We start from the raw sequence: 27,780 nt of genomic DNA, 5'->3' as shown, positions 1-27,780 counted from the left end.
ATTATTACTCCTTTATATACATTATTGGTTATTGTATCATTTTCTACAGAATGAAACCTGCTGACATTTTTTCTCCATTTCATACAGAAAACAAAAGAACTATTCCTGCTAATACCTATAATTTTGTAAGTATCACCCTGTTCTTCCTAAAATTTTACTTTTATTTTCACTCCTTGGTGTGTGTTAATACTGTCTTGGCTGTAACACCGGTAACAGACAATGTAATCCTCTTTTTTAATGCAAGATAATGCATGAGAATTTTGAAGTATGTATGAGAACCTTTACTTTGTTTCAATGGGAGCCAGATTTGAGAAGTGACTCACTCACTTGTCAATTCTATACTTATGGTCTGAATCTAAAATACACCTTTATCATAAGATCATGTGAAAATAACAGGATTCGATTTGGAAAAAGTATGTAAGTCATAAAACTTAAGGTTTAATGTGAAACCAGTGCAAATGAAAGCTGAAAAGCTAACAGTACACATTTCAATGTCTTCCCATTTGTATCTGAAAGCTGGTTTTGAGTTTCAGCTCAAGCACATAAGAAAAGACTGCAAACACATTACAAGTCAGAAAGATGAAAAGAAAGCACAGGTCCACTGCTTAATAAGCAAGTTGAACAAGTAAAGGATGACTACAGAAGGTTGATGAAATCAATACGTTGGCTGCTTCAGGTTTCAGGAAAGGTTAATTACAGTCTGACATTGTATGGGATTAATATCAAATAGGAAGCAGTAATAGCATGGAGCAGAATAGGGAAGGAACAGCTAGGAGAATATTTACTTATGCTTAAGCACTTAAGGAACTATTTGCAGTAATTTCTGAGACATTAATTGATTATCTTTGCACACTCTCCAAGGAGTCCTGAGTTCCTAAAGCAATGGAAAAGAACAGTGGCAAACTTAATTTCCTACAAGAATGAAAGCAAATCCTGAGGTTCCTTGGGTACCTGAAGAGACTGTTAAACAAAGTCAGTCTGAAAGCATCTTTTAGAAATAATAAATCTGATTATGTAAAAAATTTGTAATGTGAACATAAAGAACATCACATCGACTCCTCAAACCAAAGTAATTTCCTTCTTAACAGAAATATGACCATAATGGGAAGAAAGAAGATGGTAGAAAAGACATATCTTGATTTTTCTTCAGTCTTTGACAATTTCCAGGAGACAGTGTCACAAGTACAAACCTGGAAACCTGGTCTAGATGAAAATGTGTGAAGTGTTTGCACAGTTCAGCCTAGCTGAACCTAGTTCAGTCTGCTACTGAACTGGAAAGTCATACAGCAGCAGAGTCTGCAAACCCAGGTGTGCTGCAGGGGTCTGTCTAGGCTGTGGTGAGGGTTTTTTAAGTACTGTTATAAAAAGGCAAACCTCACCCTGAAATGGACTGTCAAGAGCACTTCTTGGAGGTCTGCCTGATGTTGCATTAAAGATGCATACAACTTGCAGAGAGTTCACAGGAAAATAACACTGGGGATAGGAGGTTTAAAATCTTTTCAATTGGTTGATAACTTGGGAAAGCTTTTAACATTTCTACTTGCCTACTGAGAAGACTAAAAGGAAACATAATTATAGGCATTAAGGATAATAAAGGTTGAAACAAGGTGGATAGGAGTATTTTTTGTGTGTGCCCTTTGAGCATAAAACAAATTGCTTTAATTTTTAGCACTCAAGAAAAAACATGAACTGAAAGGACAGTTAGCTGGTGGAAGAAACCTCAGGAAGCTATTGATTCCCCATTGCTAGTGACTTCAAAAAGAGCTTAAAACAATCATGGAAGACCCAAGTGTGTGGATGCAGCCACACAGTCTCTGGTAGCAAAATATGACTCACAGAGACATTGGGGCCCCTCAGCTGAATTCACTCATGAGTAATCTCAGCTCTGTCCTCTGTGTGCATGTCTCCTCCTGAAAGAAGCCAGCAGTTACGCTCCAGTGTGTAAACAGTGAGTATGAAGGGTGGAGCAGGACTCCATAAAATAATCTTGACTAAATCTAGTATAAGTGTACAGAAACATCCAGAGACATCCTGAGACACTCTCAGCACCACATTTCTGAGGGCTCCACTTGCTATCATGTTCACTTGGACTGCACAGTTGCTAGCAAAAATTCCCCAAAACAGTGCATGTTTTTACTTTAAAGTGTGACATTTTTGATGAGCTAGTTAATACGTTCTTGCAAGTAACATATGTAAACAGTCAGTACAATATAAATACCACATGGATAATACTATAATGAAAGGCACAGTTTCAAATGTCTGCAATGATCATAAAATTAAACACTCTTCTTATATTTTAAGTGTGGTGACAAGCCAAATTCCGAGAACTGTCTCCCGAATGGGTATTTTATTAACCTAAATCAAAAATTTAGATCCTCAATATCCTTGCTCAACTACTTTTCATCCCTTCAATTTCTCTGCACAAAAAAAACCCCACTCTGGTTCTGGTAATCAAGCATTTCCAAACCTGAAATTAAGTTTTAACTTAAATTTATTTGTATTATCTGCATATCTCTTTTTCTATACAGAATGAAGATTTGAAAATCAAGGGCAAAAATGACTTACAATCTTCCTCCAAGGTATCTGAGGAAGAAGAGGGTGATTATGAGACTGTAAGTTCCTCCACTCTGGAGGCCATCCATGCTTTGAAAATCCTTCCTGCCAAACCTCTACAAGAATCTGAATATGCAGGTAATTCTTGCTGTCTGCAGGAAGTGAGACAAACCTGGAGGTAAACAGGAACAGTACAGTTTTGGGGGGTTCAGTCTGGGTATTTTTTTTAATTAAATGATTCAACGAACCAACGAATGGATCTTTCACAAACAAGCAAACTGTGGTGGGCAGGAAGAGAAAGGCTTTATCTGCATCTTCATATTCAACAGTTACCCTTATCTCCATTAGATTACGTTAAATTAATAATTACATAATCACATAATCACAGAATCACAGAATGGTTTGGCCTGGAAAGGACCTTAAAGCTCATCCAGTTCCAACCCCCCTGCCATGGGCAGGGACACCTTCCAATAGATCAGGTTGCTCAAAGCCCTGTCAAGCCTGGCCTTGGACACTGCCAGAGATGGGGCAGCCACAGCTTCTCAAGGCACCCTGTGCCAGTGTCTCACCGCCCTCACAATGAAGAATTATTTCCTAATATCTAATCTAAACCTATGTCTACCCTCTTTCAGCAGTCTGATTTTCCATCAGACTGCCAAGCAGATCTGTTCATTACAGCTACATCTTGCAGATGACCCCATTTGTCACCCTCTTTTACTGATTTTTCACGACAACTGGTGAAATGCAGCAAGAATATTCTTTGTATGGCACCTTGCTTTTGTGATTTTAGTATTACCTTTGCAGGAGAAATTCTAAGATCCCATTCCACCTGGAATGTGCAAAATAATGACTGTTTAAACCACAACCATTTCAGAAAAGCTCACTGCTATTTAAACCTAGAAAACCAGGATGGAAAATGTATTAATGAAACTTCCCTCCAGATGATAATTTGCAGATGAGAAAACGTAGTATTCTTTTTAAACGCTTTCTCTGCCACTTTCAAGTGACAATAAGCAATTACTTGGAGTGTATTTCTCAGGAGTTCTTAGCCTTGCAGGATAGCTGCATTAATCAAGTTTGGGTTTACTAAAGCCATTCTAAGTCACATTTAATGCCCAAACATACATAGACAATTAATATTCCATTTATGGAAGTGAAATATCATCCTCACTATCCATGCTCAAAGCCATTATAAACACTCTGTGGAGGTATTAAATCATTCAATAACTGGGGGGAAATCCAGGATCAATATATGTATGAAAGCTTGCTCCAGTTCACATCAGAGTCAGCAAATATTTTTGTGGGAGTCTGATACTTAAAGCAAATAGGCCAATTTTAACATGAGAACATTTATCCATGTGTGAGCAGATCACAATCAATCTGCACATCCAGATATTCTCCATTATGTTCCACGCGCTCATTTGCATCTTTTATTGGGAAATCGGAAGTAAATTCAAAATGCTGGTTTTATTTTGGTTAGTAGAAAAGACTTTCAGTCAGCACCTTACGTTGCTTATGTAAGACTGTCCTGAAATACCAAAAGGGCACCATTTTTGTTTTGTGATTTCAAAGAAAACACATTAATAAAAAAACTCTATTTTGCCTGTGTATTATGCCCTGTAACTATAATGTGGCAGGATACAAGAGTGAGGAAAATTCTGAGAATGTATTTCAGAAAGGCAAAACTCAGTGCTAATGTCCCATTCGCCATCTTTCCTAGACAGATAATGGTACACTTCACATACAAAATTAATGATTCAAAACGCCATGCTCATGTGCAACCTACGCATTTCTTTTAGATGGCCATGGGTGCAGTATTCATTAAAAGACAAACTGAAAATTGAAAAGCTCTCTAGAGAGTAAGCTCCACACACACACCCCTTGCAAAACCAGAACACCACAATGGCATTACCAAGAACAAAGTTTCAAATGAAAAACAAATTCACTAACCTATTCACAATTTAGGTCAAATGTCTGCCTTAACTGTCTACCAGCTTATGAAGACTTTTTTTTTTAACCACAATAAGGAGGTTAACCATGAAGCTTTTCCCAGGGTCATGCTTATGTCCTCAATACAATAAAGTAACAGTTCATTTCTGAGAAGAAAAAGATTAAAAAGCAATAAAAATGGCAAGATCTGACCTGAAAAACCTATTTTGAACATTAAAACCTCTTCTTAAAGTGTTGTGTTACTGAATTACTCAGTAATGCAATTACTTGGTTTTTCTTCCTCTTTTTACAGATAAACGTTGTTTAAGGCCTTCAGGTACGACTTCCCCAGGGAACACTCAGCACACATCTCAGACCCTTCAGTCCTCAGCTGTAAGTAAAGATCTTAAGCCCTATTCACAAATAGACTTTGATTTTCTGTACTATCATTTAAAGTTATGTGCAGTCTGTTTACAGTCTTAGCCACATAACATGCGTTTGTACAAGGTCACACAAGTTCCTGTGAGCTGTTCCTGTTTCACTTTGCACCAAGATCCTCACCACTTGCTTTCATTTTTTGACTGCTAGGGATCTACCAAGTATTAAGGGCATCCCAGTCAGGAGCTGTGCCATTTCCACCAGCCATAGTTTCAAGGACGATGACTAACAACATATCTTTATTTTGTTCTATTAACAGAAACACACATCTGTTCTGGAGGGGAGGAGCACACCAAGTTTTAAAGGTATAACAAAAAAATCGACCCATTTCTTCAATCAGAAATAGAAACTGTTGCTTCCATATTTAGCTTATCTACATAAGCAGAGATTGCAGATGATATACTAGGCATGGTTTTCAGAACAGCAGCTGCTTTCCAGAATAATCATACTGCAATTTTCACAGTACTGTTTCAGCTATCGGACATCAAATTATTTGCAAAAGGAGACAGATTTATCTTATGAGCTCCCTATTCCTTAAGGGGGAGAAAATAAGACATTCAATTTAATAATCCGGTTTTCCTTTTCCCCACAGTCATAAAGACATAATGGGGAGGTGCAGGGGAAGCCTATGTCTCCTGAACTGTTCCACCAAAAGACTGCAACATCCCTGCTAAGCTTTACTTCTCCTGATCTCATGGGTTTTGGCTCCTTATCCTTCTCAGGCATTTTGTATGAACACATTGTAAAGCATAATCTAATAATTATTTTTAAATAGTAATATCACCTTTAGCAATTCCTATTAAACATTTACATCCTAGGGTAACTATTTACAAAAGCTATCTGACAATGCTCTCCTACTACGAATACGCTAATTATGTGGTATATCACCTACCTTATACTTTATCTCCACTGTTTTTAACTGCAAATTTGCTTCAAAATCCTGTAATTTTGAGTCACAACTGTACCTTTAGTTTTTGTTTCTTTTATTTCTTGTGGTGATATTAGAGACAGATTGCTCTCTTACTCTTCAAGAATCTAATGAGGTGTCCAACTATTAAATCCTTTAATTGATGGCTTTACTCAATCATAAGATTATTTTAAATTTAGGTTTCCATAAACTTTTCTTTATTCAATATACTTTAGATGTAAAACTATCTCACAAAGCCAACTACTGAAGGTTTACATATCTGATTAACCTTGAAAAGGAATTATATTTTTTTCTTATCATTTTCAAATCTTTGAACCACATGCTAAATATGGTGAAAAGGAATGCAACTGCCAAGCCAGGAAAATACGATCTTTTCTACGTTTGCTACAATGTCTGATTTTCTGAGAGTAACATTATACTTGATCAGCTAGAAAAACAACACATAGATTTCCATGCAAAACAGAATTTACCTTTTTCCTTTTAATATAAAGTCAAATAATTCTTACAGGTTATGAGAAAATAAGCACTATAAGCTTGCAAAATGAAAGGTCAGATTAACTTTTGCGAGAAAATCCCGATGTAGTTTGTAAAAAAGCCGAATTGAGAGAAATTTGACTAAGCTTCAAAATCTGCAGAAATTGGTTGGCAAGGTCCCAGTGACAGTTTGCCAGTTTAGATAAAGCTTCAAATTCCACCAGGATTTATTAGGTTGGATCTACATCTCCATGAGATGTGTGCTGGCATTAAGAAAGATGAGCCACAGACAGTGCAAGCAGGTAAAATAAACTCTGCATTTGAGAACACAACTTACGCATATTTTTAGTACATCCTGAGCTAATAGTGCTTATAGAAGACTAGTATTTTCAGATAATAACTACACCATTATTGAAGGCCAGGTTGGATGGAGTCTTGGGTGATGTGGGTTAGTGCGAGGTGCTCCTGCTCACGGCAGAGGGGTTGGAACTTGATGATCTTAAGGTCCTTTCCAACCCTATTCTACGATTCTGTGACTCTAAATGTATGCCAACATTTGTGCTATTAAGTGGCTTTGCCACAAGATGGCATGAACAGCACAGAAGAATTTCTGTAAGTTATTTTCTAGAATTGTTAAACATTTAAGGTACCATTATTTTATTAAGGCCAGTTTGTTATTGTTTACTTGAAGAAGAACTTAAGATACATTGCATCCCTGCTTGTGTTAGTTAGGATTTCAGTACATAGGACTTATGAAAATATTTTCAGAATCTAAATCCAATGCAAACAGAGTAAGATGGGGGGTTTATTATTAAGATGTCCTGTGTTCATTTAAATAATCAGCCAATTTTGGTAAATTTCACTGCAAAAACAAATAGATCTACTTTCACTGCTTTTCAAGATTTTTATAAATTTCTGTGCAAAAAAAAATCAAAACAGGCAAAGAAAATGCATCCCAAAAAGCTTGATAAGATGCATATATAAAGCCTTTGAACAATATTTAAATTTACAATACCCAAAGAAATATCACCCTCAAATTTTTCATTCCAAAAGACAGGAGTAAAACCAAAGTTTACCCCATTTTATCAAGTGTCATGGTCATTTTTTAATTGCATTTATTTTATAATTTAAGCAGAAAAAAAAACCAACAGAAAACTGTTTTTTTCCTGCTTTAGATGATTCTTCTGTCTCTTATGAAATGAATATTTGTGAGTGATACTAAAAGATTTATTTGCTACATCACAGGTAGTTTCTCTATATTTCTATGATCACCATAATTATCTAAGTACACTTAGTTTTGTGTTTTATATGGAGAGAAACACAAATGGTTGAAAATAAGATGGACCTGAATCCGTCTGTGAGCCCATACTTAGGAAAGACTAAACACAGTACAGATCACACAAAATCTACTTGACTTGTAACAATCCTCATCCAGAGCCCATTGACCTCATGTACAGAACAGCTAAGAGAGAAAACAGGCACGTCAGTGACCTCTGTCTCAGGGCTAGGCTGTGACTCACCTCCATTCCCACACGTAACAATCTCCTAGCTAACCTTCAAAGCTTCCAGCTTCTTCTAGGTTCACAGAAATTAATGCTCCTCACTAAGTAGCAGGAAAAGTTATGGAGATAAGGATGTGAGAGGTAGGATGAATGATGTGGAAACAGCAACATGACCTTGGAGCAGAGTTCTGGAGACAAAGCCAGATCAGGGTTGGGGGATTTATTATTGTTATTATTACGGGCATTCTAACAACCAGAATAAAGCTATATCTTTATTTGTGAATTATATGGGTAGCAAACTATTAACAATTATTAAAAATTATTTTTAGGAGAACAAATAAAAATACATGGATCCCAGGTAAGCAGAATATCTCATCATTTGCCATTTAATATGTTTTTAAAAGCAGGCTGCAATTTTGCTAACACTATCTAAAGGATATGAGAACTCATATCTGCAGTCCTACATTATCTCATTGACTTACATTCATGGGTTATGTGGATGCCTTTTACCTCTTGGTGATTTTAACATGGCATATTGAACTATGATAATATGTGCTGCAGAGCACATATCCTTTGACACAAACCCTTTGAGTGTTGACACAGGCATGTCTGCTTCATCTACCTCTTTACATTTCTCTTAGTAAAACAGGGAAAAAGCTGACAGAGATTTTTGTTTCCTCTCTTTCCCAGGAGCCTGTGCCTCCCCCACGGTAAGATCACTTAAGAGATTGCTTGTCTGCACTCCTTGGGGAACACAATGATAATGAATGCTCACATCCATCTGCACCACTCATGGTAACAGATGACTGGAAGTGAGTCAGCATCCTTTTACTACCTGGCTCTGTGTGGACTCCTTTATGTTCTAATATGAAAATAGGGAGAACAAAACATGAGCTGTAAGTGTTCATAGCAGGAGCTCAGGCCCGCATCTTCAAAATCAACTTGGCTAAGCCTATGACCAAGTCAAAACTCTAGAAATCTTGAATCTGGTTCAACCCAGGTACAAACTGCTGGGAAAAAATACCTTCCATTGATTTGTGTTGGTGCCTTAGGCTCTGCTCACCATGATATTACTGACTTCATTGCTCCTTACATCTTTCTGCCAAATTTTTTTTTTGCTACACATCTAAATCATGTCCACAGAATTCAACGATATTACTACTCACTCACACAGAAGATTAATCAAGCTCTATTCCACAAATGTACTTGTCTGTTATGCCCACTAACAAAAAATTAATCACTTCTCTGAATTTTTAACCCCAAACAACAACGCCTACCACCAAGATATCCTTCCAACAGGTTATCCAGGATTGACAAGCTTACTCCTCCGTGCCTACACTGACTGCCACAAAAACTATAAAGAAGTTCAAAATATGATTAGCATTACGGACATATTTAGATTATTCCTCAAGTTAAAATATGAAATTAGAGCATAAAATGACAGCATAGCTTCACATTCCCTCCCCAGGGGCCCAAGGGCAGCACAGCATGCATGCACCTCCAGTTTAACTCACCCAAGCTCTGTGTGCTACAGATTCCAGCTGGAGCTGGGCTGTGACTGGCTGGGCCCAGGGCATGGGCAGAGTGTGCCCACACCTGCCAGAAACCACTGGGCTGGCATTAGCTGCAAGTCCTCCGGGATGAAGAGTATTTTGTCTGTGTGTCTGAACTGCAGTGTGCTCCCTGGCTGGGCCTTAAATAACACCCATACCCACCCAGAAACACCAGCACCAAAGAGCTGTACTGGGCACACAGTAGTGAAGCGCACAGAAAAGGGGGTTAAGTGGCATGTAACACAGCACAGTAATGCCTTGCAAATGTAGAATATTATCGAAAATACTATTGCTATTGAAGGGCTTCAAGAGGCTCCTGAACCAGAGCTAAGCTCGGCAAACATACATCAAAATGCTCTCAGAAAATTCCAGTGGTTTACTTCTTGCCCTTAAAACACAGTCCCTGTGCCTCTACTGCCTCTTCAAATTCTCTTTTGACTTCCCTAGGCCTCTGAAGACACTGCCAAAGCAGTATCAGCCACTTCCTCCAGAGCCGAAGACAAGCAGCCAGTTCTTTCACGCGAGGAAAGCGCTCAGCCAAGCTCACACTTTTCCAGTATCAGCAAAAGACACAAGGTACGCCCGCATTCCTCATCCTCATTCCCCGAGAACCAAAACACTCTCCCTAGTTAAAACACAAGGCTTTACCTCCATCACACCTCTGCTTTTACTTAAGAAGAAAAAAAAAAGTTACTCTTTTGACAGCTGTGAATAACTGGGAGAAGTGGAATTTAGTGTAATGTGACACTAGCAGTTTTTCAAGAAAAAACTGCCAAAACAGTGGTGAAGAAGGAGTAGAAAAGTAGGCAGAACATTCATGGACACTGTTTAAGGTTTGCTCTACTTTTTCTTACTAACATTTAGAGGGTTTGCAAACACTTTTAAGCGGAAACAATTGCATTTGTTTAGCACAGTTGGTGAATCAAGGGAAGGAGGAAATACACTGACCACACCAGAGAAACAGAAATTAGCTCTACATCCCAAGGACATTACATTCAGCAAACAAAATGACTAATCTGTAGCCAGAAGTCTTTCTCCAGCCCTTAAAACAAATGAATCCAGGCTACAAGTCACTTCTTGCTCTTTTCATCTTGCCCTCTTTTGCCGTACAACACCCATGTTCATTCAGCATCTTAACACAGTAGTGTGGATGAGTTCTGAAGCACAAACTGCTTGTGTCCAGCCATATGACCAAGCATACACATCTGTATGGTTATGAGTCTCACTGCTATTTTCACACAACATATGTATGTAGTCAGAGGCGTATCTGCTCTTGCTGTGTGATCAAAATGCACATTCATAAATCAGGATGGTGGAGGACACATGCTAGAAAGACAAATGACGCACATCCAGGGCCCACAGGGTAAAAAATGTCTCTCAAGGAAAACCTATTGCAGCCAGAAGTTTGGACACAACTGAGCTGTGTCAATCCTGTCCATTCTTCCTTAAATGGTGTAATTTCAATTCATCTGGACAGAATTTTGATTCATTTTACAAAGGTCAGTACAATTCCTGCAAGTGGAAGCTTACAGATAAATGAAATAATCTCCTGCTTATAGTTAAGGGTATACCTAAGGAGTGAGCTCTAAGTATGGTCTGGTGGGATTTTTTCCTGAATGGTGCTTAAATTCTTTCATGGATTAGCTTCTAAAAGCTGTTGGTTAAGACATTTCATTAATATGAATTAGCTTCATATTCAGGTGTGTGATCTGACCTACAGCTGCAAACTTCCCAGTCCTATGACTGATCCCCTCCCTCAGTACGGCAGCACATACATTGAAAGCTCTGTGCGAACCGTTATAAACTGTGTTTGCCAGCAGACATCAGTACACAAGAGAACATGGATTTGAAAGGTCCTTTTATAAAGACAAATTCTGCAATATAAATACATGGTATTTCTTACTCTGGAAGTAAACAGCAGCAGCAAAAATCATAATCACCAAACTCCACTTCTCATTGCAGTTATAGATACCAAAATATTTCTAAGTTTGCCTGGGGGTCTCTTTATAGTACTAGGTTTTTAATCACATGAGTAAGAGAGCAATGGCACAGACTAAGACCACTCATGATCTGGGGAAGGCACACAAGCACTTCACTCAAAATATTTCTTGCCCATATTCAGTCCAGTCACAACTTTGTAAGGAGAAAACATACATACAAGCTGCAGTGTGGAGGAGTACAGCACTACAGCTGTTATCTGCTAGACTGTAAGCAAAGCTGTCAAACCACAGATGTGATTTAGGAGTCCCGTTTTCCAACAAGATTTGGAAGACTTATAAAATTAAACACATCGTTATTTACACACTCTATAAATGCCATCATAAAAAAAAATAGTAATAATGATAGGTACATAGAATCATAGAACCATAGAATCATAGAATGGTTAGGGTTGGAAAGGACCTTAAGATCATCAAGTTCCAACCCCCCTGCCATGGGCAAGGACACCTCGCTCTAAACCATATCACCCAAGGCCTCGTCCAGCCTGGCCTTGAACATTGCCAGGGATGGTGCATTCACAACCTCCTTGGGCAGCCTATTCCAGTGCCTCACCACCCTAACAGGAAAGAATTTCCTCCTTATATCCAATCTAAACTTCCCCTGTTTAAGTTTTAACCCATTACCCCTTGTTCTGTCACTACAGTCCCTAATGAAGAGTCCATCCCCAGCACCCCTATAGGCCCCCTTCAGATACTGGAAGGCTGCTATGAGGTCTCCACGCAGCCTTCTCTTTTCCAGGATGAACAGCCCCAACTTTCTCAGCCTATCTTCATATGGGAGGTGCTCCAGTCCCCTGATCATCCTCGTGGCCCTCCTCTGGACTTGTTCCAACAGTTCCATGTCCTTTTTATGTTGATGACGCCAGAACTGTACACAATACTCCAAGTGAGGTCTCACGAGAGCAGAATAAAGGGACAGGATCACCTCCTTCGACCTGCTTGTCATGCTCCTTTTGATGCAGCCCAGGATACGGCTGGTTTTCTGGGCTGCAAGCGCACACTGAAGCCGGCTCACGTTCATTTTCTCATCGACCTACATGCAGGGTCCTGGCATGTATCTTAGAAGCTTTGGTGTGATTTGAAAGTTTAATGCCTGTGGTAATCTGGCCATGTGAATGGCAATTCCCTGGCAAGGCCTGCAAGTACACCTTTATTACCCTTGAACTGTACCATGCATCCAATGTCCTCAATACAAGTTTCACGCATCAAATAATGACCTTGGAAACCAAGCTAACAAATTTCAGAAGCTAACACAGGAGCAACTATCCAAACTCAAAACAGTTCCTCTCCTTTCTCCTAGACTTCCTGAAACATTCCCCTAGCAAAAAATTTCCAAACTTTTCACATCTTTAAACCTCCATGCTGATGTTTTGAGCACAGACACCAAAAAGAGACTCATTCTCACTAACAAGTGTTGAAAATAGCTCCCAAAGTTTTCTATACTGTATCTTCCTTTCATGCTCTCTCTGATCTGGCAAAATAACTCCGTGGTGTTCTCTTTCGCTCCAGAAGGTAAGCTAAACTGGGACTAAACCCTGCAGCCTTCAAAATACTACTCAATGCTTATTCACACTTCATGTTGCTAAATAACTTCTAAACTCTTGTCCTCTGCCTCTTACAAGATATCTGCTGTTAAAAAGCACAAGTGTTCACCATACCCAAGACATCTAACAAAAGATGTTATAACCGATATTGTCACTTTTTGGAGGGAGAGTATTTTCTGACGAACCTACTTAGGAAAAGAAGATATTCCTGTTGATCAGCATGTCAGAAGGCAGAAATATACCTAAACACCTACTTGAATCAGGAGGAGCACTCTCCATTCCTCGTTTCCTGGTTGTACCTCCTTTCTTCTACACTTTCATTCTTCCTCTTTAAAAGTTTCATTTTTGAAACCCTTCAGTCTTAAAGGAAGTTATCTCCACTTATAATTGACTTTAAAGTTCATAATAAGACATTGTGGCATGACATAAAAAGTGCTGAAGAAAGCTGATAATCATTCATATCTCTTCTCCCCTCCTCCCAGAATAAATTCTTAATGATGACTTCTCTCAGTTGACACAATGAATTCAGTGAATGTGATTCTTTTTTATGGAAGCCCATAACCTTCTCCTGCAAAAAAAAATGGAAAAAATAACCAGCCTCTGCACTTCTATAGCAGTAATAAAATCCTTCTCTTGCCAAGGGCTGTTAAATTTCAATGATGTAATCAAAGTATTTAAGTACCGAAAACTATTTTTATTTTATGATAATGAAGTGGTTTGTATAAAATTCTCTTTTCCAGACATCTATCTGTTAAGGAACTAAACAAAGTAAGTAATAATCTTTGTATATATTAGGACCATAAAAACCATACACATTCTATGGCTGCACAGCCTCTCTTGTTAAGAGTATTTTAGCCTATTTGATAAAAATACTCTAGTGATCATATCAGTTTGGGGTCATAAAAGTATCTTTAATGTGTGTAGAATTTTCAATGCCACTATTTTCTGAATGGCAGGTCAGATCCTGAAGTTGCTTGCAGAAATAAAAACATATATTCAGTGCAATGCTACCTTTCAAAGCATCCACATAAAAGCGTATCTGGGAACTGCCAGATGTTGCAGATGCCTATGAATGATAAGCAGTGGGAGAGACATTCTCCTCCAGAAAAACAGAGATTCCACAGATTTTTAAAGGCATAAAACTAACATAAGGCCAATAGAGGAGTGTAATAATATTACTTTGATGCAAACACAAGGCTACCTCAAAAATAAGATGTTCCTTTTAAATAAGAGAAACAAAAATTGACAAATTTTATATCTAGAATGAACCTCATCTGTTATCCCTCAGCTCTTTTCTCCCTCTCCTCCCCTTTCTCCTTACCTAGGGCCTCTTACAAGCCCTGTGCAGCTGGCTGTGTTCAGGGGACAGAACCTGAGAAAGGCAATGGTGGAAAGGCACCTATAGGCATATGTAAAGCAGAAAGCAGTACCTTATAGAGACTGGCAAAGACAAGTGATTTTTTCCTTCAGATCCCAATTTCTGTAAAAAAAAAAAAACATTTTAACAAATTCCTTCACTTTCTGCTTGAGCCAGCCAAGTAAAGCAGAGGAAACAGTTTTAGCATTGAAGGAGCTTAGCTATGGCAAGTGTTTTCCTGTAAGATGTATTAAGAGATACAGTCCCTACAATAATGTTCTATATACTGCACTAATACATTTCTATTGTATCGGGGTTTTATGTCATTGTAAGGGAAAGGAGGACAAAAAGGAACTTCTATAGTAGTTAAACTCAGCCATTTCCTACCACAGTGGGCTGTAGCACAAATCTATACATTGGGCTAGCTCTAACTTTCAGATCCTTTTGAGTTTTTCTTTTCCACAGTTCTGAATGGGAAGCTCTCCCAGACTTCACTCCTCCTGTGGTTAGAACCTCTTTTTCATTTGAAAGATCACTGGTTTGATTGCAATATTGTAATTAATTGTAAAAAAAAAAAAATTACATATTGGCAAGAAAATATTTTAACACAAAATGCTCTGTCTCATTCTAAATACTGACTCATTATAAACAAGATATGAAAACGCCCCCAAGAGCAATAAATATATTACTCCCATAATTAATATTTCTGGCTGGGCACCGTACAGCTGCACACATCCTGCAATTCCTAACAGGCTCTTAGTCTGAATACATCTCAGGAGAACTACTTTGTATCTCAGAACATGGAAAAGATAAAATTTAATTTGGATCACTTCCCATTCACGTACATCTGAAGACATAGTTTCAGTGTAGCATAGAGGAGGAGACTGTGCTCTCATCAGGGTTTCATACACCAAATACCAGATCAATAGGTTTGAGAGTAGGACTGCCCTTCGCCAGGACCCAGACAGGCTGTCAGGAAATGGTCAAAAGAAGCTCAGTTGGAAAGGACAAACAAAAACTCCTGCCCCAAGATGGACTGGCCCCCTTGGCAGCAGCTTTGCTCTAAAGGACCTGGGGGCTATAGGCTGAACTTGAGCCACTGGTATGCCCTTAGGTGGCCATAAAGCTAACAGAATATTGAGCTGTATTAACAGAAGCAAAACCAAGGGATCAAGGGAAGGGTCTATTCCCTTTTCCTCATCATTCACTAGACAACACCTGGAGTACTGCACAAGGTTGCAGCTGACAGACAGTTGGTCAGCAGAGGCTCACCAGTAGAGCCAGGGAGTGCAGGGAGTACCTCCCTGTGACATGAGGCCGGTGCCACTGGGCTCCCTTAGCCTGTAGGAGCTGGCTCTGGTGGAACCCAATAGTTTGCCAGTACCTAAGGGACGACTATCAAGGCAGAGCACAGCAATTTACAGGGTGCAGAGTGGAAGTACTAGAGGCAATGATCTTGAAACGAAAGAGGTTTCAACCAGAAGGAAGGAGGAAAAATTAATTTTGAGGGTATCTATGAGGGTCTTGGAACAGGTTGCCCAGAGAGGCTGTGAAATCTGGAAGTTTGCAAGACCCAGCTGGTCACAGAATCATAGAATGATAGAATCATAGAATCAAGCTCATCTCACAGTTCACTGCTTTAAGCAGGAGCTAGAGACCTGCCTAGGTCCCTTCTGACCTGAATGAGACTATGAATTTTTAAGTAACAAGTAAACATTATCCAGAAAGTAACCTTTAAGGAAGGCTCACAGTGCAACATCTACAAAATTAAAACATTTTATCCTTTAATATTTATGTATTGCAGTCTTGTAACAAATTAACAAAATTATTACTATTCCCATAATACAGAAATACAGTTAATTTATGAGTTAAGTTCTAGTCTTCAGACACCTGCCTATCATTGACATCTTTGTAACATAACATGCTGAATTAGACTCACCACATTGTGATTTTGAACAAAGTACCTGCCATGACAGTCAAAATAATTGTACCGTCAGTTAAGGAGCCTGAAAAGAAATGACTAATTTTAATCTTTGGATACTGTATCTCCAGTCAATCAAAATCAAACTCTTGATTTAATACAAGATCAATGAAGGAAAACCATACTGAAAGTTAAATTGGTGCACAAGTCAATGTGAAATGGTGATCATTGCAGTAAACCATTATGTTCACTTATAGCCTTAAAAATTCAGTTCTCATTGCCAGGGAATGAGATCAGCATTCAGCCTGAGTTTTTGACAAAGTTATCAGGTATTACTGATTGGATGTCTGTATGTTGTTTTAAAATTAAAAGAGAGTCGGGTCTGTTGGGGTAAGTTCAAGTTGGTAATTGGAAGAAAAATATTTACTATGTTATCATTTTATATAGGTATCTGGAAGAGAAAAAGGTTAGTATTTAATACTATGGTGTTAATTTGCTTCTGTTTATATTCCAAGAACAAAATATTCTGTCAATAAAATTCCAAATTAAGTAATCAGTATAAAGCCCTGACATCTACCCTGCTAAGTAGCATTAGGCTGTCTGGCTCTATATTTAAATGAGTAAGTGATGTCCCTCAGGTACACGTCTGCTGAGAACACAGAGATTTGAAGTTACCTCAACAGTTGGGGAAGATAACAGAAAAGGGCAACTAATTTGCATTAACTACAGCTATCTGGGAACCAGGGTATCGCACTTGTTCTAAGCAAATCAAAGTCTTAAGGTTCTGGGGAAAAGGAGAGTGCTGGAACTTAAACCTGAGGGAATGATATCCCAAACAGAAAAGACTGGATCAATCTGATCTGCAGAGAGAACATTTCTCTTCATCTTGCTCCTCTTCCATAATTTGATGGTGAGAGTTTTGAAAGAACGGTTTTTTTAAAGCTACAAAACAAAAATGCTTTGAAAACATGCCAATTCTTTAGATGTACATTCAGCTTTTCAAAAACAGCCTAAGGCACTCGCTGTGTACATGTGCATGGAAGACCCATTTAAAAAAATGTTATTCTGAAATATTTTGAAGATAGGTACAGGCTATGTGATTTTATGCTGTTTACACCTTCATGTTAAGGAGTTCATAATTTCCTCTGGAGTTTCCTTTTGCAGATTAAGGCAGTTTCCTGATTTTCAGCTAGAAATAGTATTGACTGCATTAATACATTCGATGCCTATCTATCCTGTCCTATAAAAAGGATTTATGAACCCTCCATATACTTCTAGTACACCCTACTATATTATTTACCATTATGTTAAGCCATATTTGGCATCAGCAAAATCTGTAAGATTCACTACATGCACAAATGCTTCCCACTGAAATCATTAGCTTAGTCATTTAAGCCAGACTGATGCAGCCTACGAGGTTTTCCTATTGAATTGCCTCTTCTTTATATATGAACTTAGTTAATTTAGTTCACAGTAGTTACTAGATACTAAGTTACACATTACAGGAAATAAGTTCTTATACTTTTTATTAATAGTTACAGAGTTGGGGAAGAAACCTGAAATATATTTTCAAGCACAAGAGTATAAATCAAAGCATCACCCTGAAGCCAGGTAGGAATATGAGAATTTCATGAGTTTCTAGTGCATGCTTCAAGGACTAAACATTCTACCCTAGAAAATAATACTTCACTATGAAATAAAAGCAAGATGTCACCTTCTGGTGCCATGTAGTGATATATTATGTCTTGCCCTGATGCATGACAAGAACCGTCTTTGGAAATTGCTTTCAAGCTATTGTAATTGCACATTCAATTTTTATCTTTAATAGCGTACTACTGTATTATATTTTTGCCTCACTTTCCACGATAGGGTGTTAGACACACTGTATAAAGCAGCTCTTCTATCTCAAACCACTTCCTCTCCCTTTTATTTCCTATTTTCATCAAAGAATACACACCTGTCCTTTCAAAGGTCAATTATTCTTCCATAGACATCTGCCACAATTGTTCCTATTTTTCTTTTCTAAATGTGCTTTATGTTCTTTTATGCTCTAAATGTGCTTTTTAAAACATGCTATATACTCCTAAAGTACTCAACAAAAAACAAAAGTACAGGATAAAGCATATGGAAGAATATGAATGATTCAACATCCTTCCTAGAAAAATACTCAACCTTACATCTAGCCCTGTTTACAATGATGGCATTTCTCTGAGATAAAATTATTGTCTGGTGTAAATATGACAGTATTTGTGACCCCTACTATTTTGTTTCTTTTTGTGTGGCACCAGTGGCTCTGTTATGTGAAGTTATTTGGTCGGTGCTCTTCCCAGTGTAACCATTCTAATTAACAGCACAACAAAATACCAGCTGGGTACTCAGCAGCAGTTTAGAAAATCAGACAGGACAGGGAGCAACTGCTCCCTGGGTCTTCCTATAGAAGGATGGGGAACATCAAGTGAAATTAGCAGGGAACATGCTCAAAATGAACAAAAGCAAACTGTGCTTCAGTACACATGCAGTTAAAATGTGAAACTCTTGCCAAATTCTCTTACGGAGGGTAAATATTTATTTAGCTTCAAAAAGTGGCTCATGAAATTAATGGGAAATCTGTCAAAAGATGCCAAATAAAAAATGACCACCCAAAACTCAGGAAGGCCCAAAGCTGCAATTAGTAGAGGAAGGGGTATATTCTGGGGAAGCACAGCTTCTCTAAGCAAAAGCTCTCTAATTTGGCTCTTAAATACTGCTGCTATCAAATATTTTTCTGACTTCTCTTTCATTCATTGTGGTTTTTTTTCTAGCCTTCAGTGCAAGCAGAGCTCTAAAAACATTTGCAGCTCAGGTAAGAACTACAGATTGATTTGAGAACTAGACCAGGCGCAGATAAGTAATAAACAGATCCATGTTTCCATGTGCGTATGTCTCCACTGATGATTTTCAATGCACCAAGTTAGTACAAAGGGAATGTTAAAGCAAACCAGCAGAAAACAAGTAAAACAACGACACAGGCAATAGCAGTGAAAAAACAAGCAGAGTTACTTGCACAGCTACACCCCACGTCCAACCCTGAATGCAAGTGATGAATCACTGTAGCTCCCAAAGCCAGAATAGGATGGGAATGTGGACAAGCTACTAAAGGATGATGGGGACAGGAAGAGAAGGCAAATTGCTTGGGCATAGAAAGAGCCACAGAGAAAGTGCATGCTGTGAGCACAACTGTCTCTGCTATTTCAGAGATGAAATCAGCTGGGCTAAATGGAAGCTACAGATGTTCAGCACATTATAGAGCACTTACTATGGGTTTAATGCCTTGTGTAAACAAATAAACTGATCTTTGATGAAACTGCTTTAGATTTATCCCAGATTCCTAGAGGGAAGGACTTGTAGATGCCATCATCAGGCAGGTCTGTCAAATAATTATGTTTGAAAATAGGACTTCCTCTGGACTGTGTGGCTTTACCTAAGGGAACATACTGGAAGTCAACATTAATATTGTTCAGTTTTGGTCCCCTCTATACAAATAAGAGCTGCTGTTAACTCCATCCCAGCCAGATTCGGAACATGAGCATGGCAAGATTATTTTCCACTTCTTCTCCCACAGCTTAAGACATACCAGAAAAAAAATTGCACAGAACACATACAACACCAGTCACAAAGCAAACAGGGTCCTAGCCATAGGGGTCTCTTTTTAAAAAAAAGTATGTGGGGATAGCCACCAAAAATGCAATGTGAACACAAATGCCAAATCAGAAGCCAAGAAGCTGAAGGGTGACATACTCATATTTTGACAGCTCAAACTGATTACAGAAACAAAATGTAGATGTCTGGTCCCAGACCCTTTGAACAGTGATTTAATTTCTGAACGGACTGATAGCCTGCTGAAGAATGGCTGTTTGACTACTGTGATCAGCAGACATTTTTTACCGTCTTAAAATCAAACATAATGCTGTTATAAACCAGAACATGTTAAATGAAACAAGGGAACACAGTAAAAACTATTATTCTTCTGTAAAAGAATGTCTTCCACGTAAGATTTTCTTAGCATTCTATCATACACTATGTACATGCAGAAAAATAATAAACTGGTGAGCATGAACAACAGATAAAGCATAATGAAATACCACTTTGGCAAACAGTGCTGTCTCTTGTGACAGTAACCAGAAAGAAAAGATGGAAGCCACTGATTACAATTTTTCTCATTTACTCCAAAAATAGACGCTAGGTCATTTCTACTATCAGCATGGCATGAAACAAACAAAAATGCGTTCTATTGTAGAGCAGGATATGATGGTTATCTTTATTTAACCATTTTATCACCATGTCACGTACCTGCAAACTGCATTTGACCTACATACACTGAAAGCAAACCCTTGATTTTTTTCAGGCTAGTTCCACTGAATTCTCTTAGGTCTCAGCCCGAGCCTCCCACATTACCCCATGCTTTGTGATCCTGACCCATGTCAGCTCCCCAGTGATCTGGTGAGCTCAATCTGGCTGGTAAACGGCAGCCTTAAGTCTACAGACAGCAAATCACATTTGGGAGGGCAGTTTTCAGATATGTACACTCCCTCAGTCAGCTGCCATCCCAGCAGTGGAGTATGAACCAGGAACATACAGCCAGAGACCACCACCTTCGTCTTATTGCAAGAACACCCTCACTTCTTGGCCCTAAATTTTTTAATTGAAACAAGCCTCAGAGCACACTGAAGCTCATCAGCATGGCAGAACCTCTTGAATCCTTTAAGGTTTCAACAGCTTGGCAGAAATAATGCTAGCTGGTAACAGGATAATAAGGGGCTTTAATATGATCCAACGCAAAAATAAAAGGGGCTCAAAAGGTGACAGTAGAACAGAATTAACCATTACACTTCTTCTATCATTTTATTTAGCATTTGCTATTTTATTAGTAGTTTAACATTTTGCTATGTGCACAAGAACCTGGCAGTGACATCAATTAAAAACCACCAGGAAAACAATGTGTTAAATTTCTTGGGGCATGAGTCTGAAATCACTGGTGCTGCATTAACACAAGACTACTCATGACTGACTGCTCTAGATTTTAAAGGTTAATATCACAACAGTGTATTTCTAAAGTGTAAATGCTATTCTCGGACTTAATAAATAAAACTGACAGGGTAAAATGTAACTATGACTTAAGCTTAAAAAAATACAACTTTTTTCCTTCTGAATTTACTTTCACAGGGTCCGTGTTAAATGTAGCAAATTTGTCAGTGAAGAAGTCACCATCTCCTACACAGTATACAGCATGCAAAACTAAATCAAAACGTTCACTTGTAAAACTGGAAATGCAATCCCCTACCCAATCCACTGAAAAGGTAACTTTGCTTGATGGAGACAGGTTTTTAGAAAGCAGGATTATCCCTGTAGGGTACATACCCACACAACGTTAAGAACTGATGTCTTCTGAAAATCCAGGAGGTTAAAATGGTCTGGAAGCTGTGGGTATTCAGCACCCTTGAAAACAGTCCAATATGAGCTCTTCAAACCAAGGATAAGAATTTATATGTCTAATTTGATTCAGACTTCCTAACTGTACTTCTTGATGGAAAAGTGTTACAATTATTTTTATAACTGCACTAACTTGCTCTAAGTGCAGATTTGATATAATCTGTTTTTACCAGCCTTTGCTTCTGCCAGCTGTGTTTAATTTCTATACACTGATTATGCTATCTTAAAATTAAGGACTTAAACAAATATGAATGGTACATTGGAGAATATGATCGCCATGAAGTAGAGAAGGCACTGTTACAGGAAAACATTGTAAGTACAATCTGTCCCAAATCCTGGAGTGTAAACTCTTGGAGAAAATATCTGTAAATTGTCCACAACGGCTTAAATGTTTTGTTGTGAGCTAACCATACAATCCATAATTTTAATCTGTGTCATTCAGGATGAGACATTCTTGGTTAGAGATTGCTCAAAGAAATCAAACAGTGAACCGTATGTTTTGGTTGTCTATTACGGAAGAAGAGTATACAACATTAAAGTACGTTTTCTGGAAGACAGCCAACAATACGCGCTGGGAACAGGGCTTAGAGGAGATGATGTAAGTAAAATCCCATCTACTGTTACAAGTCTATTGTTTTTGTGTCACATTTCACAAGTCTTTAATACTAAAGTTCAGTGGCAAACTCTCCCACGTAACAAACTTGCTGTGACATTGAAGTTTCTTTTACAATACTCTCACTTCAAGTGTACCTCAAAGTTTCATCAACTTAAAATCAGAAAGAATTTTATATACATAATTAAAAACAAATTTTACATTGACTCAGTTTTAAATCAATGTGAAAATTTTCCAAGTACTTCCAGAATACTTCTATGTAACACCTGCAAAGAGGAAAGAAAAGTCTTCCCTTTACAGGTATACATACTTTGTTGCAGATTTTTTAATTTCCTATAAATACAAGCAGATATTTTAAAACAGATACAACTCAACATATCTGACAGCAAGGCCTGTGGCTATTATTGCTGCACAGTATTTCTTATTGTCTGTATTTCTTATTGTCTGTCTCATACACTAAAACAGGAATTAGTTTTGTTTTTTTTTTTAAATGAGAAAATAAGACAAAAGTTGTCATGGATGTTCAGAAGCAATTAAATCACCTGAGACCCCACCAACCAGTTTTTCAGACATGGTAAATTTCAAGTAGGAAATCCTTTTAGATTAGTAACGCTTTTTTATATAATTAAATTCAATTATACCTATGACAAGTCCAATTGCCTCCTATAAGGTTAAGTAACATATGCTGTTTCTGCATGTCTTACACAAAAAAAAAGTTAAACCTGAAATAGTCATCTCTATAAAGACAGGATGTGGGAAGTGAAGGCATAAGATTTGCATGAAAAACAGTTTGCGAATGAGCTCTGAGGCCTTGGTGCTTGACAAGCCCTGGGCCAATGAGTTGGGGCACTGAAGGCCAGGGAAGATCAAGAAACAAGCCTTGGGGGGACAGGCCGGGATGTATTTGTGGCAGGAGTCTCAGCTGACGATGTGGGGGTTGTGAGAGCGTCTGCAGCATTGTGATTGGACTGTTTACCTGGAGATTTTAACAGGGGACAATGAGACTGAACGTTGTATGTTTGTGCAGGTTGGGAAAGTACCAAATGGGGATAAAAAGGGCTTGGTTGTAATAAAGTTGGATTTGAGTCTCGATTAGGATTTGAGTCTCCTCATCAACTTGAGTCCATGCCGTGAAATGCCATAATATGATACAAAAAAATTAGAAGAAACTTAAAAGAAAGCTCAGCTGTGCAGCAAAAGAGCAGAGCAACAACCGATTATGAGGATTATTAGCTTTGTAAATGAAACAGAAATCCAACTCAGGGAAAGCAGCAAAGCCTCTGTAGCTGCATCTTCAATTATATCCTTTTCATGTGTGCCAATACTTTGAAAACTTTCCTATAGATAACTTACAAAAACCTGAAATCAAAACTGACCCAAGCTAACTTAAGAAATTTGGCAGGTCCAAGTTTTACATTTGGATTATTACTAGAAAACATGGAATAGGATTCATGAGCTTTCAGAGATGAGGGGCAAGGTTTACTGACAAGTTGTTCTTCAGGAACATTGGTTTAAAAATAAGGGGGGGAAAAAAACATCTTTCATTGTTCAAGCACACCAAAACAGTTTGGGAAGCAGGAGGATAGAACAAATAGAGAACTATACTGCAGTACTGCATCGTCTTGGCATTACGGCAGTGAACCATCAAGGCTTCTGTAAAACACTGGCTCATTTCTGAACTGAACCTCCCAGATAATTTTCTGAAGGTTTACAATGATAGGGAAGAAAGTTTAGTTTTCTGTGGTTCTTACATTGTTTAGCCTTCAACAGCCCTGATAAAAAAAAAGGCTTAACCACAAACAGTGAGTGGATAGAAAAATGGAACTGAAATATGGCACACTACAGCACAATATAGTAAGAGTACAAAACACTATAGAGACCTACAACTAAACTTTCACCATTTTAACAATTAAGGCCAATAGAAAAGTACCTGAATAACATGTGAACAGTTTTTTCTGAACTAAAAGGAAGGAGAACACAATCCCTTCCCATCTCAGGAAATACCAAATTATATGACTTTTTCCAACATGTGCACAGAAATCACGTGTCTTGAACAGTAGGTCTTGACTGACAACGGTCAAATTGGAAAGTCACAATTCCAGAATAAGGATTTCAAGCACCTAGTTAATAACCAACAATATATCTAAGACTTGTCTCTACCAGGTCAAATCTGTAATCATGACACATTAAGCCTTCTTTCTTGAGTATTGTTTCTTTTTAATTCACAAATCTTCCCATAGATCAACTACAGAAAAATTTCAGAACTGCTTTGCTAGTCAGCTGTGGCTAGAGAGCCACAGAGACAACAGACTCTACTTCTGTGCATTATTCTCAGCAGCAGACATGCACATAGAATTAACCGGGAATGAAGAACATAGGCAACCATGAACAATCAGTGGCACCAACCATGCTCAGAAGATCTACTTCCACTTCAAACAGTCTCAAAGGACTCACAAAACCTCTTTCTTGAAAAGTGCCTCCTCAGCTTTCCACAGCTTGCTTAAGGTTCTTACCTCAGGGGGTTGAAAACAATTTGTAATGCTGTGAATTACAGCAAAATTGCTGCCTGTACTTTTCCAGAGCCTGTTAAAATGCTTTCCAGAGTGCTCTATGTTGTTCCTCCACAGGGACACCCTTTGTTACACTGCATTTTGCAGTATGTGATGCAGACAGACCAGCTGCTTTATCTAGAATAACTGAGTATTCCCTCATAACCTGCCAAAGAGAAAGAAACCTAAACAACAACAAACACATGCAGACCTATTAAATTTCTCCCCAGATGGTGATTTTATTCACAGGTTCAGCTCTGCAGTGTTTGTGCTTTTGGATTAGTCTATTTTCATCCATTAAAAATACATTTTTCCTTACACATATTATTCAAAGTTTTCCCTGTCCTACTGCAACATCTAATTTTTCATGTATAATTTATGAGATGTTAACACTTTGTATCATCAAAGACCATTTTTTATTAACAATTATTTTTTAAAGCATTTTAAATTCAACTTTCATGAGAGCTTTCATTATTAACTCTTATGGAGCCATAAAGGGTCTGTAAGACCATAAACAGGAAAAAAAGCATTGCCCATCAGACTTCTATGTTAGAAGGAACTGAAGTTCCACACAGCTAAATTAGTATCAAGCTAGAATATAATGAAATACAATTGGAGAAGGGGGGGGACACAGACCAAAACACCACAATGCTAGCAGAGCTGTATCTTTTGTTAGCAGTTTAGCCACAGATGTTCACATCTCCATACATATTTAATGTATTATACTGAGCTCATTAAAGTCCAAACCACATAAAGCTATAAAGATCAGGTCCCAGATGATCATAAGCTTGGAATTTAAGCATTTACATTCAAAACTGCTGTCCTGAGCACCCTTTACTTAGCTGCTGCCTTCTCTACTCCAGTCAGTTTCAATATTAAAGATCCAGAGATCCCTGTAACAAAGCTTATTTCATACACATAGTTCTTTTGAAGAAATCAAAACCTTGCTCACATTTAAAGCTGATCATGACACAAAACTCAAGTATTTTTATCTCCCTTGCAAAACTAGATCTGCCACACACAAAATACATGTTTTAGCACGTCTGCAGCATGAGGCTGAACTCACAGTGCAGTAACTGAAAATCAAAGGCAGAAGTAGGCTCCTCTTCAATTCAGCGCCTGTTTTACAGAGAAGCTTAGAGCACAGCCTGACCTAGATCTCTGGATCTTGCTGTTCTGGCCATAGATATTTCCTCTATCCTCACCACTCCCTACCACCATTTGCAGCTGATTTTCGTTTTCAAACCATCAGTCATACAAGTCATATCATTTAAGTTAATTTCAAAGTCAGTGAAAGGGATTAGCTCCATCTGCATTCATCAGTCATAAAATTGCCTGACTCATCAGAATAGATGAGGGAGCACTTTCACCATGCCCTCCACTGACAGTGTTATGTCACACAGTATCACAGTATGTTAGAGATTGGAAGGGACCTCAAAAGATCATCTAGTCCAATCCCCCTGCCGGAGCAGGAACACCTAGATAAGGTTACACAGGAACGTGTCCAGGCGGGTTTTGAATGTCTCCAGAGAAGGAGACTCCACAACCTCCCTGGGCAGCCTGTTCCAGTGTTCCGTCACCCTCACTGAGAAGTTTCTTCTCAAGTTTAAGTGGAACCTCTTGTGTTCCAGTTTGTACCCAATTCCCCTTGTCCTATCATCGTTTGCCACTGAGAAGAGCCTGGCTCTATCCTCGTGACACTCCCCCTTTATATATTTATATACACTAATAAGGTCAAAAGCTAGAAACAAGAAAATGGACTCTACAGTCACCTCTGAGGGGATGCTCCACACCTTAAATGACGGTCCCAAGGAAAAACTGTTCTCATTCAGAATCTGCAACATGTAGTCCGGAGTCCTAACATCACCCCAATACAATTCAAAATTACACCTTTCACAAGCAATCCTTGAGACATTCTTCCTATCTTGGCAGAACAGTCTGGAGACCAGCAGCTAGCATATTCCTATGGCAGCAGAGATCAGTTTGAGTCTCTTCAGATAATGAAGGGAAAATAATGAATCAAAGTATTGAATTTTCTTCATCTTTAAATCTAAAAAAGCATAGGGTGGCATTAAAAGAGCTGAAAACCTAAAATTCTGGACTATCAGGGCTCATCACCATGACATCTAAGTCAACTTCATGTTCTAGCAGCCATGAAGAGACTCAGAGCTTACTATTTTAAACGTCACTAACTCTGAGTACAGGATGAAACAAAACAGGAAGAAAAAGAAAACCTAAGTAACATTGGAGACATTTTTCCTTCATTACCAGAGTTACAACTTAAAAGGTACACTAACAAATAATGTGACACAAGCCAAGCGAAACCAAGTTAAATTTCCAAAGCAGGTGAACAATTACAGTAAGACTTTTTACCCTTCCAAGCAACAAAAAACATTACAAAACAGGAAGAGAACTCATACTGATGAAGAGTAGGTTTAGAATTGAAGAAAATTAGGATTACTTTGGTTTGGCATGAAATACACATCCCAGATTTCCCTAGATGTCTAGTAGTAACAGTGACCTTGAACAGAAGGCAAAGACAAAACAGCAAAGTGGAAGAAATATACAGAAGTAAACATTATCAAAAGTTGGAAAACATACTGGTTTGGAGATCAAATAGTCCTCATCTTAAAATAATTCAGGAACAATTTCATCTCATCACAGATTTAACTGGATTCTTGTTAGCAAGGTGTGGATCAGGTGGAGATGACAGAGACTAGGAGATACTATCACATATATGAATGCCATGCCTAGAGTAAATGGGATATAAGACAGATACAGGATAAGTACTAATGTACCAGTAAGCTTTCATTACTGTGTACAGTTCTACTGATATAACGATGAGTCTCAAGACTAGCTCAAGAGGAGAAAGAGTGGTGTGATGATAGCTTAGTGGTGTGATGAGAGCATAGGGAAGCGAGCCATTTAAGATGAAGCACTGCTACCTGTTGGA

The 27,780-nt window shown here is 38.3% G+C and overlaps 1 protein-coding gene across 1 annotated transcript in view; it reads left to right on the top strand.

Annotated features, from left to right (window-relative positions):
• Positions 1 to 1,101: 1,101 nt before the first annotated feature.
• CLNK (cytokine dependent hematopoietic cell linker) overlaps positions 1,102 to 27,780 on the top strand; it is a 28,101-nt gene continuing 1,422 nt past the window's right edge. The window contains exons 1-14 of the mRNA XM_061379967.1: positions 1,102 to 1,182; positions 2,529 to 2,691; positions 4,796 to 4,875; positions 5,180 to 5,225; positions 8,154 to 8,182; positions 8,515 to 8,534; positions 9,825 to 9,953; positions 13,659 to 13,686; positions 16,644 to 16,662; positions 17,732 to 17,807; positions 18,998 to 19,038; positions 21,399 to 21,532; positions 21,900 to 21,977; positions 22,108 to 22,263. Coding sequence (XP_061235951.1) covers positions 1,102 to 1,182; positions 2,529 to 2,691; positions 4,796 to 4,875; positions 5,180 to 5,225; positions 8,154 to 8,182; positions 8,515 to 8,534; positions 9,825 to 9,953; positions 13,659 to 13,686; positions 16,644 to 16,662; positions 17,732 to 17,807; positions 18,998 to 19,038; positions 21,399 to 21,532; positions 21,900 to 21,977; positions 22,108 to 22,263 — 1,080 coding nt within the window. The remainder of the gene's footprint in view (positions 1,183 to 2,528; positions 2,692 to 4,795; positions 4,876 to 5,179; positions 5,226 to 8,153; positions 8,183 to 8,514; positions 8,535 to 9,824; positions 9,954 to 13,658; positions 13,687 to 16,643; positions 16,663 to 17,731; positions 17,808 to 18,997; positions 19,039 to 21,398; positions 21,533 to 21,899; positions 21,978 to 22,107; positions 22,264 to 27,780) is intronic.

This window comes from Neopsephotus bourkii, unplaced genomic scaffold, assembly GCF_033783945.1.
Source record: "Neopsephotus bourkii isolate Nb327-2 ecotype Australia unplaced genomic scaffold, CSIRO-AGI_Nbou_v1 NB_1780, whole genome shotgun sequence".
Classification (NCBI taxonomy): Eukaryota; Metazoa; Chordata; class Aves; order Psittaciformes; family Psittacidae; genus Neopsephotus; species Neopsephotus bourkii.
Note: the sequence above shows the minus strand (reverse complement) of the source record. Positions and strands in the feature narration are given on the sequence as shown.